The sequence below is a fragment of the Papaver somniferum genome, chromosome 10, assembly GCF_003573695.1.
Source record: "Papaver somniferum cultivar HN1 chromosome 10, ASM357369v1, whole genome shotgun sequence".
Classification (NCBI taxonomy): domain Eukaryota; kingdom Viridiplantae; phylum Streptophyta; class Magnoliopsida; order Ranunculales; family Papaveraceae; genus Papaver; species Papaver somniferum.
Window position 1 is genome coordinate 133,913,593 of NC_039367.1, and position 17,546 is coordinate 133,931,138.

Genomic DNA, 17,546 nt, shown 5'->3' on the forward strand with positions numbered 1-17,546 from the left:
ACTTCCTTTTATTCTGTTTTATTCATAGATTTGCCACTTTATTTTGGTTCGATCCATGAGTACGTATGCGAAATACTGAAATATATGCTAGTTTTGTTGCTGTGTTTTAATAATGTTATATTCTGGTCACATTTACAGGTTCAATATGTCCAACGGATACATACTCTATGTATAAGCAGTGCGGCAGATGTATACCCATATTTGCAAGTAGTATAACAGATATGTACTCAGATTTGTAAGCAGTTTAGCAGATATGTACTCAAATTTGTAAGCAGTATGACAGATATGTACTCGAATTTGTAAACAGTGTAGCAGATATGTACTCAAATTTGTGGTCTTTTATATGTTTTAATTAAATTTGGACCTCCAGATAAATAAAATCCCGATTTGGTAGTAGTATGTTATTTCACACGTATTTAAACAATAGGGTATATTAGTCATTTTCATGTTTTCAAAGAATTTTGGACCCTAGGATAAGAGTAAAATCCGGTTGGACCCTACTATAAATAACCTTATGGGCTTAAGACCAAACAAGAAATTTTCCAATTATTATACTCATGTGCATTTAGGGGTGCACATACCCTATCCATACCCGCCAACCCTACCCTACCCGCCAGTTTTTTAACTGTATCCTACCCTATCCACTATTTGGCGGGTAGGGTGGCGGGTGAAGATTTTCTTAAACGCCAATAAACGGGTAGAGTGGCGGGTAAAGCTCGAAATTATCCTATCCTACTGGTCTTCGAGCAATTCCTAGTGCATTGTGCAGTATCATTGCACATATTATGCACCAACTGCCGGAAAAACCGGATGGGCCGGGTTGGACCGGCATGGGGTACCAAGTGCTCAAAAACACTCCCGTGGCCCTGCCGTATGAGTTGTTTCCGGCGTCCCAATTACCCAGAACGAAAACTAAAAACCCGCGACTTTTTTTAATAATTCGTGTGGTGTTTGCTTATCCCCTTTCAAATTCCTCTCTAACTCACGGCACCTTTCAAAACCCTACAATTCTAACAGATAATATCCCGCGCTTCACACTTCAAATTTGGGGATCTTCATTTTGATTTCGTCATTACACTCTTCTCCTTCCCCAAATTCATCTATCTAGTTAGCATATCCACATAAATTTCATTACTTGCTACCGATCAAAAACTAAAAACTTCTCGTTTTACTGAAGTAAAAGTTTTATGGATCATTTCTAAAGAGATTGAGTTATTTCGATTGCTAGTTGTAAGTATGTAATTTACTTGATTTCGTTAGTTTGGCTGTTCATTCTCTGGTTTAACTGTTCATAAAGTTTGGGTCAATTTTTTTTTTTAATATCTTATTAGGTTTTTTGTGTTTTTCTAAAAGATGCCCTAAGCTTTAGAAGCAGAATTGCTGATTGAAACGTTCTTGAAATGGCACTTACGACCAATCTCATGTTATTTTTATTCAACGTAATTCATTTGAAAGTTTTATTTCCTTTATTTTCCCGTTATTTGTCACCACGATAAAAACATCAATTCTCCATACTAGAAACTATGCGCACTGCGTTTCTGATACTAAGGGTTTTGTCACATGATAGATAGATGCAAGACTTCGCACCATTACCTATTTTACGAATTTCAATCAGCAAGTCAGTGATGCATTTTTAAACACATGTTGTTGATCCTTGACAAAGCATACAATTATGGATTCGTGGTATTAGTTTGAACAATGGGAATATTTACCTCTTATTCTCGTCTATGTAATGAGATAGATGCAGCAAATGATGCTCACCGTTTCTTTGTTTGTTTGTTGGCGGTGTAGTTCTTCATGATGGTGAGAGATTTTTAGTTACCTTAACCAGTTTACTTATATGTTTCTGTTTGTGTTATGGGGATGGCTTATAGGACATATTGCATGAATGAGATGGTGGATATGAATAACACTGATGGACAACAAGAGGAAATAGATGATGCCTCAAGTGATTCTGGGTCAGGGGATTCATTCATTGATGATTCAGAAGATGGGGAGCCATCGGTATCTGGACATGATGATGGATCAAGCCCTGAGGTGAACCTATTTATTTATACTGAATTAGATGCAATGTTGTGTATATATGTGAAAAAAGATACTCCTCAAAAAGTCTTGTAAAATTTTACTTGGAATGTTTTTCTTAGTTTAACTAAGAAAAGCTTATGCATGTCCTTTTTTTTCATCTGTTAATAATTGAGTGTTTTCAATTTGACATATCTTCTTCGTCAAGATCATTTTTGAGTTTGTTTTGGTTATCAAGGTCAAAACAGTGTTGAAGCGTTTTTAGAAGTTCATGCAAGTTTTTTTTCTCCCTTCCTTTTGTCGCTATTTATATGAGCTGATTTTGAACATCATGTCTTCATACAGGCACCCCTGACAGATGCTGAAGTAGAAGAGCTAATTGCCGAGCTTTTGGAAGTTGAGAGTAAGGTACAGTTCTCCTCCACCTGATTCTATCTCGACTTGTTTTTCTTCTCTGGGTTTCTCGTGGCTTTTTTTATCATCCCGATTTTTAGGCGGCAGAGGCTCAAGAATCACTGGAAAAGGAGTCTCTTGCGCAAGTCGAGCATGAAGTGAGAGCTGAGTTGGCAGTGGATCTAAACCAAGATGAGGTTAATTTCTGTTTTTTTCCTTTCTTCACTTCCTAGCTACTAATCATGGACCATGATTAGGCATAAGCTGGGTTGCACCAATACTTCTTGGGGCTCCCCGTACCGTGTGTCCCCGTATGGACACGGCCACACATACTCGGACACACTTAAAATACTTCTATCTTACTATAAACTAGGAAACAGCTGAGAACTAAAGGTCCCTACCTCTAAGGAAAATTATAGTCGAAAACATGCATGTGCTAGCAGAAATACACTTGTGCTATTGTAAACAAGTGCAAAACAAATACAGTTGTGTGGTTTTCTCGTTTACATTTCTATATATATCTTAAAAATTGACGGCGCTTCAACGTATACCGCTGTGTCCCCGTATTATAGTTTCTTAGAACTGCCGTACTGGACACACGGACACGCCGCTGTGTCGGACATCCGTGGCGGTATTGGTGCAACCCAGGGCATAAGTGCTCCAACTGATCTATGTTTCTTTTGCGTAGTTGGAGGCTGCAGTTGCAAATGAAATGAGAACTTACAAAGAAGAATGGGAGACTGTGCTAGATGAATTAGAGACTGAGAGTGCCCAGCTGCTGGTAAGCTTCATTCCTCCACCTTGAGCGGACCTTAGTTCCTGATGTATCCGTCACAACCTGCACAAAAATAGCTGAACCAGTTTTGTTGATTGATATTTATAATTACGCCATTTACTCCAGAATAAGTTAATTTGATAGTATGAGTTGCTGCATTATAGTTATCGACACAACTAGCTGATTGGTGTGAAATGCATTTTTGGTACTTGGTGCTCACTGCAGGAACAACTTGATGGATGTGGTATTGATTTACCAAGTCTCTACAAGTCGATCGAAAAGCAGGCTCCCGATTGTTGCTCGACAGAAGCTTGGAAGAAAAGGACACACTGGGCAGGTTCTCAAGTAACTAGTGAAGTAAGCGAATCCATTGCACACGCTGAAAAGTATCTACATACTAAGCGACCTGTCATTAGGTATTTTTTAGTTTCTTCTTTAGATGTTCTCTCTTTTCCTTTTCTGAAGGATGTTTGAACCAATTAGCAATTGTCACTTGGATTTAATTACTGTAACCTTTTTTTCCATTTTTTTTTTGTGGATCAGGAAAAATGGTAAAATGTATGAGGAGGGTGCTAGTGGTTTTCTTGAAAAGAAACTCACCGATGAAAATGGTGTAGATAATGAGTCCGAAGATACAAAAAAAATTTGGGAATCTTTTGAAAACTTTGTCGCAACTGATAATTTATCAGAGGCTGATACATCATTTGGTAGCAAGCCTTGGGCTTCTGTTTACTTGGCTAGTACTCCGCAGGAAGCTGCCAGCTTAGGGCTGAAGTTGCCTGGAGTTGACGAGGTAACCAAATTATATTTTAAATTCATTTGTCTATTCGTCTCTTATGCCTCTGGAGAAGGTAGTATTAGGAAGACTTATATTTCTTTGTCTCCAAAGAAATTAACTTGTCTATTTTCCCATTGAAGTTACAATGAAGGATGTCTTAGACCCTATGGTCATCCATTCTAGTAGAGAGTAGAAGATACCTTAAGCTTCTCTGGTATGAGTTAGTATTTGATATATTGGTTACAATAGCTGGAATAAGGATAGAAGCCTAAGAGTTGAATAAAAATGTAAACCCTTTATCTTTCTTAGAACAGCATCCGACAGCAATAGCAATGCTCTGCTGTGAAATCAGCAGCAATACATGGTTGTTTCTAGTGGTGCAGTTTGCATGTTTCCACCCATAGCTTAACTTTTGGAAGATGTTGGAAAATTTGTAATCTGGATCAGGTTCTGGGTAACAACCTTATGTGCAGGTGGAGGAGATAAGTGACGTTAACGCAAATGAAGTTGCTAAGGAGGAGATAGCCCTTTCCGAAGAGCAAAAGAAAAACTTCAGGAAGGTTTGTCAACTTTGTTAACAATACTTAAGCTGGGACCTGTAATTGTCTGCCTTTTTGTTATTTTACATTAGCCCTCCAGTTCATTACCAATTTCTTCTACAGGTGAAGGAAGAAGATGATGCAAATGTAGAACTGAAGCTTCAGCTTCATTTAAAACGAAGAAGACAAAGATTTAGATGCAAACAGGTTGAGTTAAATCGTTATCTCTTTGGCTTTAAACCTTGCAATTTATGCCGCGAAATTTCTCTGTCTTTAATCTGTATACTTCTGGTGGTCCCACATATTTTGCTTTGCAAATGTAGTAAATGATGTACCAACTATTTATAGTACTTGATGTTTTCTATTTGCAAACTAATTCTACTTTACATGATCTGTTACATATATTGTTAATTGAATCAGGAGGCTACGAAACAGGAGGATGACACCTCTGACCTGATCACGGAGGACAAGTGTAATGACTCCATCCCTTCAATCGATTGTTCTCAAGGTCTTGATGGTGAAGGTGTATTGGATACTGTCAATGGTGAGACGTCTCATTCATTGAAGGTTGACGTGCTTGGGAAGGGTGAAACTGTTGGCAAGTTTAATGAGGAAAAGCTATTTGCTAATGGTGCTCCCTTGGGGATTCTGAATTCTGAACAAAGAGGGGAGAAGCGTTCACATGAAAGTGAGGATGCCGATGATGACTCCAAAAGAAGTCGGACAGTGATCATAGATAGTGATGATGAAGAGCATGCTAGGGATGATAAATATGTTTCCTCATTACAAGTTAAAGAAGAAATCGATGTGGTAAATGTTGTTAATCTTCCTTTCCTGAGTTCGAATGGAACTTTTCATTGCACAGCATGTGCCAAAGTAGTTGTAGCCTGTGAAGTGCGTGAACACCCACTTCTGAAGGTCATTGTTTGTGAAAGTTGCAGATGTATAGTGGAAGAGAGGATGCTCGAAAAGGTATGCAACAAGTTATCCATCTGTTAATTTGGTCGTTCTTCTTTCAGTTATCCCTTCTATTATGTCATCTTTTCATGCAATTTTCTTTGCAGGACCCTGATTGCTGTGAATGTTATTGTGGTTGGTGTGGAAGGTCCAATGAGTTAATAAGTTGTAAATCATGTAAATTGTTATTTTGTACGACATGTATCAAGGGGAACCTTGGTGAAAGTTTTTCATTAAAAATACAAGCCTCTGTTTGGCAGTGCTGTTGTTGTGCTCCATCTCTGCTGCAGCAGCTAACTGTAGAATGTGAGAAGGCCCTTCTCGTTGAAGGTTTTTCAGGCACCAGCTCTGATAGTGATTCAGGACAATCAGAAAATGATACCACCAAGGGGTTGAAAAGGTACTAAGTTATTTTCAGTTGCATATATAAAATTTTAGCGAACTAAACAATGACGGCGGGTCACGTTCCGTGAGTAGCACGCTTCATTTATTTTCATTTGACATGTTTTCTGAACCTTGAAGTTGCAAAAGTTTATATTTCGTTGCTGATTTCAGAGCTAAGAGGAGGCCGAAAAAGAGGATTAGGAGAATCCTTGATGATGCTGAACTGGGGGAAGAGACCAAGAGAAAGATTGCTATTGAAAAGGTTCATTTGATAGCGATAGGCTTGTATACACATTATCTTTTGATTGGCCTTCTCTTTTTCTGTGTTTTTTATTCCCAAGTTACATTTTCTGGATTTGTAGGCACGACAAGAACACCTGAAGTCTCTGCAAGCTAAATCATGGATAAAGAAAACTGAAAGTTGTCTCGGAACTGCAGTGGAAGGTACTACTGTTGACGTGCTGGGTGATGCGATAAAAGGTTATATCGTAAATGTGGTGAGGGAAAAAGACGAGGAAGCTGTAAGGATTCCTCTGAGTATCTCATCGAATTTAAAGCCCCATCAGGTTTGTTCATTCAGCCTAATATTGCTTTTCCTGATATTTGATCGTCTCGTCATTTGGATGTGTCTGGGTTTCTTTTTGTGTTTAGAACAGGAATATTTGTTGTGTATTGATGAGTACATGAGTTCCTTGTTTCTGCCTGCTACTGATTCTCTGTTGACTGTTGTTTAACGGGAAGCTTTGCATATACTGTAATTTGTTTTCCAGCAAAATGTTCGGCATTTTTTGTAGTGTAGTGTGATGAATTGGCATAATTTAGGTGCTTTATGAATTTCGTTACTAATTCCTATCCTTATAATGGGATTATTCGAGTACAGATTCTTCAATGTTTTTCATGTTGGTTTTCCTGGTTAATGCAGGTATCAGGTATACGATTCATGTGGGAAAATATCATACAATCTATCAAAAAGGTGAAATCCGGGGACAAAGGTCTTGGTTGCATACTAGCTCATACTATGGGCCTTGGTAAAACTTTTCAGGTAAGATTTTTACAGCTTGCGTGGTTGGATATTGGAGTTACTGTGTGTATGGTGGTTCCTAATTTTACACGAAATCATGCCATCCATCAGGCTTGGCTTGGTTTTTCTTGCATGTTTTTCATCCAATGTTCATATTGGCATATGTTATATCATAGTACAATCTTATAGAATGATTGCGATTAGTTAGAATTATTTTTTTGGGCAGGTGATAGCTTTTCTATACACTGCTATGAGACAAGTAGATCTCGGACTTAAAACTGCCCTTATTGTCACTCCTGTGAATGTGCTACACAATTGGAAATATGAGTTTACGAAGTGGAAACCTGAGGAACTAAAGGCTCTTCGTGTTTATATGCTAGAGGAAGTTCCAAGGTTTGACAACTTTCCTTCTTTTCAACTTTTGTTTCTTGGTATCTTGGTTTTTGGGTTGTGCTGTTTCTCTCTTGTTGCAGTATGTCATCTTAAAGATGTATTTTTCCGAAGTTCGAATAATTTAGCCACTTGTTTAGTGTGAATGAAATTGCAATTTCTCTATGCATGGAAAGATTAAATTATGGAATTAATAAGTTCCTGAAGTAGTTGGAGAGTGGGGTCATTTACTTGGTTTTACATAATATTTCCCTTTTAAGGTCGTCATTTTGATTATGTTTGGTTTTAATACACAAGTTCCAAAATGTTGGGTTTTAGAAGCTGAAAGTTCCTCTATGTGTATGGGTCTCCAATGTGAAGTGTTATTTTTACAACATTTAGGGAGTGTTAATATTTGACGTGTATACTTTTTATTATATATCAGACTTGTACAATATAAACCTGGTTTGAGGCGTCTCTTGCTGCATTGCTATTATGACAATATATAGGAAATTTAATTGTTCAAAATAGAAAGTTTTATTGATATACTAATTGGCAACATGGAGTACAAACCTTGTTAATGTATGGAACAACATAAGCCGCCGTTTTAGGTAGATAGGGCCTCTTTCTCGAAGTAGAGGACAAGGCCGAAGAGTATATATAGACCTGTTTGCTAGGGCTAAACTAAGCATATGCCAAAGAAGAGAAAAGCCTAGATATAATAGTTGTAATAGGCGTTTTTTTGATATTCTTCATTCCAATTCCATTAGTATCCTAGCCATAGTAGGGACTCCCTAAGAGGTTTGTGCATTCCGTGGAGTTTTTCCTCATTCAACTTCTCTTTGTAAGGAAGGATGGTGCCTGGGGATCAACAACGGGTATTCCTTTTACACCTGCCAAATCTAGCCAGAATGGTGGCATGCCGATATCACAAAAAAAAAACACAGTCTCCCATGTCTCTAATGATGATATAAAGGTGCTGAGTTCTTCCGTTTTCTTCTTTTTTTTTCCAGGGAGAGAAGGATAGATTTACTTACAAAGTGGAGAAATAAGGGAGGTATCTTTTTGATTGGTTATGCTGCTTTTCGTAACTTGTCTCTGGGAAAGAATATAAAGGACAGGAATCTGGCTAGGGAATACTGCAATGCCCTACAGGTGCATTTCTTTTTATGATTTCTCTGAATATTGAAACTTAAAATTCTTTAGGTTTCCTCATTTTCTATTTGAAGTAGAGAAGTATCATTAAAAGTAACTTAGTCAAGCTGAAAAGCTCATGGGATTCCTCTTTTACATCTTCATGCAACTCTGACAATTGGTGGCAGGCATCCTGCTATGATATGGTCTTTAAGTGTCAAATGACATTTCTTATTTCAGGCTTTCTTTTTAAAATGGTTCTTAAGGGCGTCCAGAACTTGTTTCTCGACCAAGTGTTCTTAAAATTTTTCTATTCGCATCATTCGTAGATGTTGACTAATGTACTCCATACGTTTCAACCAGTTCAACATATTACGTGTGACAGAAATACAATAAAGTAGACTACCTTATTGCTGGAAAGTAGCATATATTCGATTTATATTCAGTAATTTATTTAGACAGAACTACAAATGTTGTATATAATGGCTTGTTGCTTTTGTGTAATTGTATTGTATGATGGATTATTCGAATCAAGAAAAGCTGGTAATTTGGTATGCGACAAAGTTGTAGATGTATGCTCAAATTACTGGTATACTTATTTGAGATAAATGTGGGCATCACATCTAATGACGTGTATATGTGTCACTCCATTGCTCTTGTTCTTGTCCCACAAACAGTTAAAAGTTACCGGCATTTTTTATTGATTAGCTTTTATTGTCAGAATGGACCTGATATATTAGTATGTGATGAGGCCCATATGATCAAGAACAGAAATGCTGATATAACAGTAGCATTGAAACAAGTGAAGTGCCAGAGAAGAATTGCTCTAACAGGATCACCTCTGCAGAACAACTTAATGGAATACTATTGTGTAAGTGGCCAATCATTTTTGTTATAGTTACTGTATGCTTGTCCTCTCTCATTATACGTATGAAGTCTTCTGAAAATCGAACACTAATTTCATCTTATGCATGCAGATGGTTGATTTTGTAAGAGAAGGATTCCTTGGCAACAGCCAAGAGTTCAGAAACCGGTAAGCTATCTTTACTTCTAATGTTAGTGTGAAATTTTAATGCAGCATCTTGTTCCCTTCGTTTCATTCTGAATGTGTAGTTTTTATACGCAGGTTTCAGAATCCTATTGAAAATGGTCAACATACTAACTCCACAGCTGATGATGTAAAAGTTATGAACCAACGGTCACATATCCTCTATGAACAACTTAAAGGTTACGTTCAAAGAATGGACATGAATGTGGTTAAGAAAGATTTGCCTCCTAAAACAGTATACGTAATAGCAGTAAAGCTTTCACAATTGCAAAGGATATTATACAAAAAATTTCTTGATGAGCATGGCTTCACAAATGACAAAATCTCTGGTGAAAAGTCTCGGAGCTTTTTTGCGGGATATCAAGCATTAGCTCAGGTGCCAATTTTAATCAAGAGAAGTGATATCCTCAGATACGTTGCAGTTTTTTGTCATGCATTGAATAGCTGATTGCTAGGGCTTCTTTTAATGTAAATGCATGTAGGTATGGAACCATCCTGGGCTATTGCGAATGTCCGAACAAAAAAATAGTGCTAGACGTGAAGTGAATGTGGAAAATTTTGTTGTGGATGGCAGCTCTAGTGATGATAACATAGAGGATGATGTATCAACTGGAGGTATTCAATTTTTTTTATGGTTCCATAGATGCTAGATGACCTTCCACACTGTTCTCTTTCTGCAAACTGAAGTATATATATGATATTTCTACGTCTTTGTTTGAACTAATGATACACCCTACCTTTATTTTGAATATGGAAGGTGATAAAGGCTTCAGTATGGTCTGTTTCTCATTACATTAACTATTTGTAAATACTCATGTTTTGTATAGAGAAGCAGAAGATAAAGAATGATCTCAAAAAGAGTGGGAGTGGCTATATCAACGAGGTTTGAGCTACTTATATGGCGCTATTCTATAATTTTATTTTGCAATTTGCTGCCGAAACATATTAGCTTATGTTTTACTTTTTTACTCAGATCAAGAATTCTGTTGTATCTCCCATCTTTATTTGCATAATCTTTGTGTTTTTCTAAGGGTTGGTGGACGAATCTTCTTACTGAAAAGAACTTTAAAGAGGTCGATTATAGTGGTAAAATGGTTTTGCTACTTGATTTGTTGTCTATGAGTTCTGAAGAGGGTGACAAGGCTTTAGTTTTCAGCCAGAGCCTAACAACCCTAGATCTCATTGAGTTTTATCTTTCTAAGTTACCAAGAAAAGAAAGAAAAGGAAAATTTTGGAAACAAGGAAAAGACTGGTACAGGTGTGTTGAGAGACCATTTATCCAGTTAATTACAGAATTTTGCTTTCTCCTAAGTGAAGCTTAGTAATGCGATTATTTTTTTGTTAACATGTAAAATAGGTTGGATGGAAGTACACCAGCTTCTGAAAGACAAAAATTGGTAGAGAAGTTTAATGAGTCTACAAATAGTAGGGTAAAATGCACCTTGATCTCAACACGAGCTGGATCGTTGGGAATAAACCTTCATTCTGCTAATCGAGTTATTATTGTTGATGGTTCTTGGAATCCAACTTATGATCTTCAGGCTATATTTCGGGCTTGGAGGTATGATTAAGTAAATACCTTAGTTTTTCCGAATACAAGTTGATGTTTTTCGTTCTTTTATCTAAGATTAACTTCTTTTCAGGTATGGCCAGAGGAAGGCAGTGTACGCTTATCGATTGATGGCTCATGGAACCATGGAAGAAAAGATATATAAACGTCAGGTAACGGATAGTGATGTTGACAATCATAAGAATGAATATTTGTTACTTCCCTTTTGTTAACTTTCATTTACTAGGAGCTCCCCCAGTTAAGTTTAAAGGGTATTGAACAGGGTTCAAGTCAATCTGTTTTCTTATCCTCTATATTAAGAGTTGCACTTCAACTAACCTTTACTAGTTAAAAGGTAAATTACTGATATTGGGAATAATTTTATGAGTTTGTGCTTAAAGTTAATTGTGTAAACAGGTCACGAAGGAGGGGCTTGCTGCAAGAGTGGTGGATAAACAACAAGTACATAGAACTATGTCTAGAGAGGAGATGTTACATCTCTTTGATTTTGGCGACGAAGAAAGTTCAGATGCAGTTTTGGGAGAGAGTCAAATTCCGAGGAATTTGTTTTTGACAAGTCAGCCTGCTGGTTCACTAAAGCAGAAGATTTCTAATGGATGCTCTTCTTCTGACAAGTTAATGGAGAGTTTAGTTAGCAGACATTATCCGCGGTAAGCCCACTCTCTGCTGTTCGTATATTAATTTTTGTCTAAGTGGGTTGGCCATATCTTTTTTCTCAAAAAAAAAAAAAAAAGGTTGACCATATCTTGATTAGCCCAAATTAATTAGGATTTCAGTTGGTGTTTTTACATTGCTATACTGGTTTCAGTGTTCGTGAGCCCGCTTGATTTTGTATATGCTTCGTGACAGGTGGATAGCCAATTACCATGAACATGAGACACTTTTGCAAGAAAATGAAGAAGAGAAACTATCCAAAGAAGAGCAAGACTTGGCTTGGGAGACGTATCGCAGAACTATAGAAGGGGAAGAGGTTCAGAGAATTCCAATTGATGATTCAACAGTTGAGCGCAAGCCTCCTGTTGCTCCTCCACTTGTGGCCCTGGCTGCACAAGTGAATCAAATCAACTCTGGACTATCCAGGGTAAGTTCGAGGAATCATGTGAATACACGTAGATGTACAATTCTTTCACACAAGCTTACACTAAGAAGTCAGGGAACGAAAGATGATTGTGCTACGGTTTGTGGGGAATGTGGCCAAGAGATTAGCTGGGGGGACCTCAACCGAGACCCAAAGTGAGTTGCATGATTGAAGACGATACCCCAACATTCAAGCACCCAATGTTCATAAAGTTGTATTTAACGATACTTAGAAAGGTATTGTAAATTCCATACCCTTTTAACCATTGAAAAAGAGTAGAAAATATAATCCCATTTTCTTATAGCAAATGTAGCCTCTTGAGTAATTTTTTTTTTGGCAGAATGAAATTTGTGATCAATGTGAGTTCCTGTCCTGAGTTCTCACGAGGCTGTATTGTGGTTTCCAATTTGCATTAAGCTCTTTTTGTTAATCTGATTGGAGCTGTTGTTCTTGAATATTTTCTGGAATTGCAACTAAGGTTTTATTTTGAAGATGGCAATATATGGTTCTGCTACTTATCCTTACTCTTTTGGAATTGTTCGTTCTGTGCTTTCACCAAGAACACTTTTTTTTTTGATCAGAACCAAAAACACTTTTGAGAATTAAAAACCACAACAACAAAAAAAAAGAAAAAAAAAGCTTTAGAGAAAGCAGTTATATGCATCTATTAAGTTGTTCGTTCTGCCATCAGCTCTACTACCAGTATGATGAATTATTGGTTACTCTATGTCGTTACCAGTTTCGTAATGGAATTTAGATTCCTACTTCCGGAAATTTATTGGAAGGTCCTAGGCCCATATATTTATTCATAGTAGGGTCCAACAATAATGTCCTTCTAAGCGGAGGTCCTAATTTAATTAAAACATATAAATGATGAAATACCCCTTCTTAGTTTTGACCAAACGTGTGTTCCTGGCTTCCTGCGCGTCCCTAAATATCATTCGTTTTTAACCCTGTTCTTTGTTCTTCCTCTCTTTATTTTTCTCTTCCTTCTTCGTTATTCAAATCATCAAAGGAAACAAAAAAATCAGATCACCATTAAACGATGATAGCATTACCGACCAAATCATACGAAACTATAGAAACATAAATCAATAATGAAGAAAAACCATACGAAAATCACCAAAAACCTACTTTATCTACATGTATGATAAAAGAACACAATAGATGACCTAGACGTCCTGATTTGAGAAGTTGGGGAAAAGATCTACATACACATCCGTTGAAAAAGTAGTATAAAAAGGTATGAATCAGCAGTACATATATGATGTACCGAAAAAACCCTAGTTTATTACTATATCCGTGCATATAAGATAGTTTGTTTTGCTTTTGACGGTTCAAATCAGCAGTATGGTAGTGTTCTAGGAGATAGATTCACCAGTACATAACCGAAAAACTGATGAAAAATACTGGAATAACCAACAAGAATGACACAGGGTGTATGTTTTTAGTTTTCTGTAACATAGATCCACCAATTACATATGTCCAATACTAACAAAAGTGCTTGAATAACCATCATAAATAACATGCAGTTTGTATTTTGTGTTATAGGAGATGGATTAACCAGTACGTAACTGAAAAATTGATGATAAATGCTTGAGTAACCGTCATAAGTGACATAGGGTTTTTGTGTTTAGTGTTCTGTAACATAGATCCACCAGTACATATGCCCAATACTGATGAAAGTGATGAAAGTACTTGAATAATCATCATAAGTAACATGCAGTTTGTATTTTGTGTTCTAGGAGATAAAATCATCAGTACATAACTGAAAAATTGAAGAAAAATGCTTGAATAACCATCATAAGTGACATGGGTTTTCTGTTTTTTGTTTTCTGTGACATAGATCCACCAATACATATGTCCACTATTGATGAAAGTGCTTGAATAACCATCATAAGTAACATATATGGTGGTTTCTTTTGCTTTTGAAAGTAAAAATCAGCAGTACATATACGATGTACTAAAAATTCTAGTTTAATTGGATTCATTGGACCGCGGTTGCATATATGATGGTTTCTTTTGCTTGACATTAGAAATCAGCAATACATATATGTTGTACTGAAAAATTCTAGTTTACTTTGACTAATATGACCCGCGGGTGCATATATGATGGTTTCTTTTGCTTTTGACAGTATAAATCAACAGTACATATATGATGTACTTAAAAAAAATAATTAGTTTATTTTGACTAATATGATCCGCCAGTGCATATATGATGGTTTGTTTTGCTTAATTACTCATTTTGACATGAAACTAACTTTTACAATATGATCCAGCATGTAGTGGTGCTGGGAGACATATTTTAGTTGTGGTGGTGGTGGTCTTGGTGTTGACATTTGAGTGGCATATCTAGTTTTATGTTTAGTTGTTTTTCTCTTTGTCAGTCTTCTATTCTTCTTTTTTGTTTTAGTCTTGGACTCTTTATGTACATTTTGATTTCCAGTGTACGTGCAATTATTAGGGTAATCTAATTTTATTTACTTTTATGTTTAACCGTGTTGAAGAATATAAGTAATGAGGGAGGATCCATGACACTCTTCGATGGACAAGGTCAGACAATATTTGCACCTTTTTCTCCGCAAAACCCAAACGACAATGAATTTAAGTGTAATATTTTGATGATATGTATCTCTTATAAGACTCTACCTTCCTACAAAAAATGAACGTAATTCGAGATAGCAAACCTTACCATCTACATATCTTAATTTTAACCGTTAACTTTGAACGACTGATATTCAAAGGGGTAGATGGTCGTTTTATACATCTCGAATTGTGTTTTTTTTTGTAGGAATGTAGATTCCTATAAGAGGAACGCATCATCAAAATATTACACCTAAATTCATTGTCATTTGTATTTTGCAGAAAAAATGGTGCAAATCTTGTCTGACCTTGTCCATCTAAGAGTGTCCATGGATCCTACCTCGTAAGTAATACAATAGACATTACTTATTTTATTTGACGATTCTGTAGATTTTGATTCCATTAGCATGTTAGGGCTAACAAAACCAAAAACTAAATTTAACTTTACAGTATGATCCTGCAGTACATATATGTTGTACTGAAAGTACGTATTAGCCGTACTTAAAAAAACTATGTCAAATCTGACATTATGAATGTCATATAGTAGTCATACTATAAAAGAAAAAAACTCGATCGATACCAACTGACAGTTAAAGAACATTGGAAACCAGAAAAAAACACAATCAAAAGAATTAAAAGCTATATATTAGGAACGTAAAACATCATTTCAACAAAGATTTAGTGTCTGCTAATGACAAACAATATACCAAGAATGCGACAATTTACAATGAACTAAAGTAAATAACGATCGTAAGTTTTTGATACATTTGATATCTTCCTTCATATTTACTTTGATATCCAATGCTTTGTTGCCCACTAGTAATTAGTAACTCGACATCATTCTAAATCGGTTTAGGAAAAGTTGCAAGCTAGCCTATGTGTCTCCTCGACCAATAGAGTCTCAAGGTTTAAGATGTCAGAAAGGATGTAATAGCTGATGTTGTTACTTCTCACACTCCGATGATCCAATATCACTGTATTTTTACTCTTCGATATCAGTTTCACTGTCTTCTAATGGGTGTTACTAATACCAACACCTACAAAAATTAACTTAATTCATAAGCCAATTTGCCAACTTCAGTTGGATGAGGCACATCTACAATACATAATAGAATCGAAACAATTTTATTTCAATATTCCATATATATATATGTACCGGAAGATCATACGAATTAAATGAATAAAATCTACGAATAAAACATAATCAAAGTAGTTTTTTCAGTATTTAAAATACATGAATGTTAAAATATATATGGCATCATAAACTCAAAATAAAAATCAAATTTACAAACGCACCAATACATTGAAAAAAACAGTACATCAAATATGTACTGACGTACTGTTGGATCATATCAAAATCAACAAAATTAGTGTTTTTCAATATAAATATACTGCTCAATACATAAAAAAGACTACCTACAGATATGTACTACTGAATTATTTCAGTATTCCATATATATACTACTAGACCATACAAATTAAGGTAAATATAACAAAATCAAAGCAGTTTTTTTAGTACGCCATATATGTACTGCTGATCATAATCTAAAAACCAACCGCATGTTAAAAATATGTAATAAATCTATGAAAGTAACAAAATTGAAACAGTTTTATTTTCAGTATTCCATATATGTACTTAAACTACGTAATGAATCTATGAATATAACAACAGAATCATAACAATTTTACATGAAACTAACCTGTATTTATCGACTAAACTACAACGTACCACAAATCCAAAAACTAAAACAACAAAGAACCTTCGAAAAGCAAAAAAATAAAAAAAAATTAATAGTGATTTCAAGACAAATCACAAACATATAAACACGAAAGAGATAGCTGCCTATATCTTAAAGATACATACCTTTAATTAAAATAGTACATCATATACGTACTGATAGATCATGTAGTGTAGTAAACTGAAAACAAACATAAACCAACAAAATGAAGCTAAAATTATCAGATCTAGTAAAAATTTGAACATACAACATGATTATCAATCTAGATCTGAACTATTCTCATCAAAATTGAAGAAAATAATCAACTACTCAAGCATGAAAATCATATAGACACAAAAAAAATCATGTTATCTTCGGTACTCCATATATGTAGTGTTGATTCACAACCTAAAATTCAACTGCATGTCAAAATAAATGATGAATCTAATATAACTAAATCAAAACACTTATTTTTTCTAGTACGCTATATATGTACTGCTGGATCATAGAAATAAGTGATGAATCTATGAATAAAACAAAATCAAAGCATTTCTTTTCAGTATGCTATATATGTACTGCCGAATCAAACAATCTCAAACAACAAAGAAACTAACTATGAGTGGGTTTATAAAGAGATGGATCAAAAATACAAAATAAGAACATCCATGAAAAGAAAAACACAAACACAAACCGTCGAATCTTCTTCTTATATACTCTTGTTTTTCTTCTTTTTCCCCCTTTTCCATCATCTCTCCTTCTTATAATCAAAAACCTAATTCTTAAAAATACAAATCAACAATAAAATCACTGAAATCAAAACCTAAATCTTGATCTCTTCTTAATATTGAGTTCAAAAACCTAGTTTTTGAGATAGAAATTGAACCCTAGTTTTAGATCTATAAGTTTTAACAAGAGAAAGATGTAGAGAGCCATGGTTCATGATTCCATTAAACCAAAAATCGTTTTTCGCTGATCACCGGGGCTATCGATTGAGACAAAAAAGGAAAAATAAAAAAATAAAAATAAATTTAGCTTGATATTAGAGTAGGAAGGTTATTTATGGGATTTTAAAATTACACATAGATGGTTACGCACGTGTATAGGGTCTCGAATTAAAAAATTTGTTCCATTTTTTGTTTTTTAAAAAAACTTTGGACCTCCAGTTATGGATTCTTAA

At 35.4% G+C, this 17,546-nt stretch overlaps 1 protein-coding gene across 3 annotated transcripts; it reads left to right on the top strand.

Moving 5' to 3' along the window:
- Positions 1–955: 955 nt before the first annotated feature.
- On the top strand, positions 956–12,590 carry LOC113317805 (protein CHROMATIN REMODELING 20-like). Of its 3 annotated transcripts, XR_003344028.1 has the most exons (27): positions 956–1,234; positions 1,875–2,037; positions 2,368–2,430; positions 2,517–2,612; positions 3,104–3,196; positions 3,416–3,606; positions 3,734–3,983; positions 4,442–4,528; positions 4,631–4,714; positions 4,928–5,479; positions 5,572–5,864; positions 6,020–6,110; positions 6,211–6,414; positions 6,771–6,890; positions 7,096–7,262; positions 8,252–8,393; positions 9,094–9,243; positions 9,350–9,405; positions 9,499–9,796; positions 9,903–10,035; positions 10,248–10,303; positions 10,452–10,678; positions 10,778–10,981; positions 11,064–11,142; positions 11,387–11,640; positions 11,840–12,304; positions 12,409–12,590. XR_003344028.1 is itself a non-coding variant. In XM_026565932.1 (26 exons), exons 2-26 carry the CDS (start codon positions 1,885–1,887, stop codon positions 12,225–12,227), a joined length of 4,431 nt encoding a protein of 1,476 aa, XP_026421717.1. In that variant the 5' UTR covers positions 956–1,234; positions 1,875–1,884; the 3' UTR covers positions 12,228–12,590. The 3 variants fall into 3 exon arrangements, 2 of the variants coding, with proteins under 2 accessions (XP_026421717.1, XP_026421718.1); XM_026565932.1 differs by having other exon boundaries at positions 11,840–12,590; XM_026565933.1 differs by having other exon boundaries at positions 956–1,230; positions 11,840–12,590.
- The last annotated feature ends 4,956 nt before the right edge of the window (positions 12,591–17,546 follow it).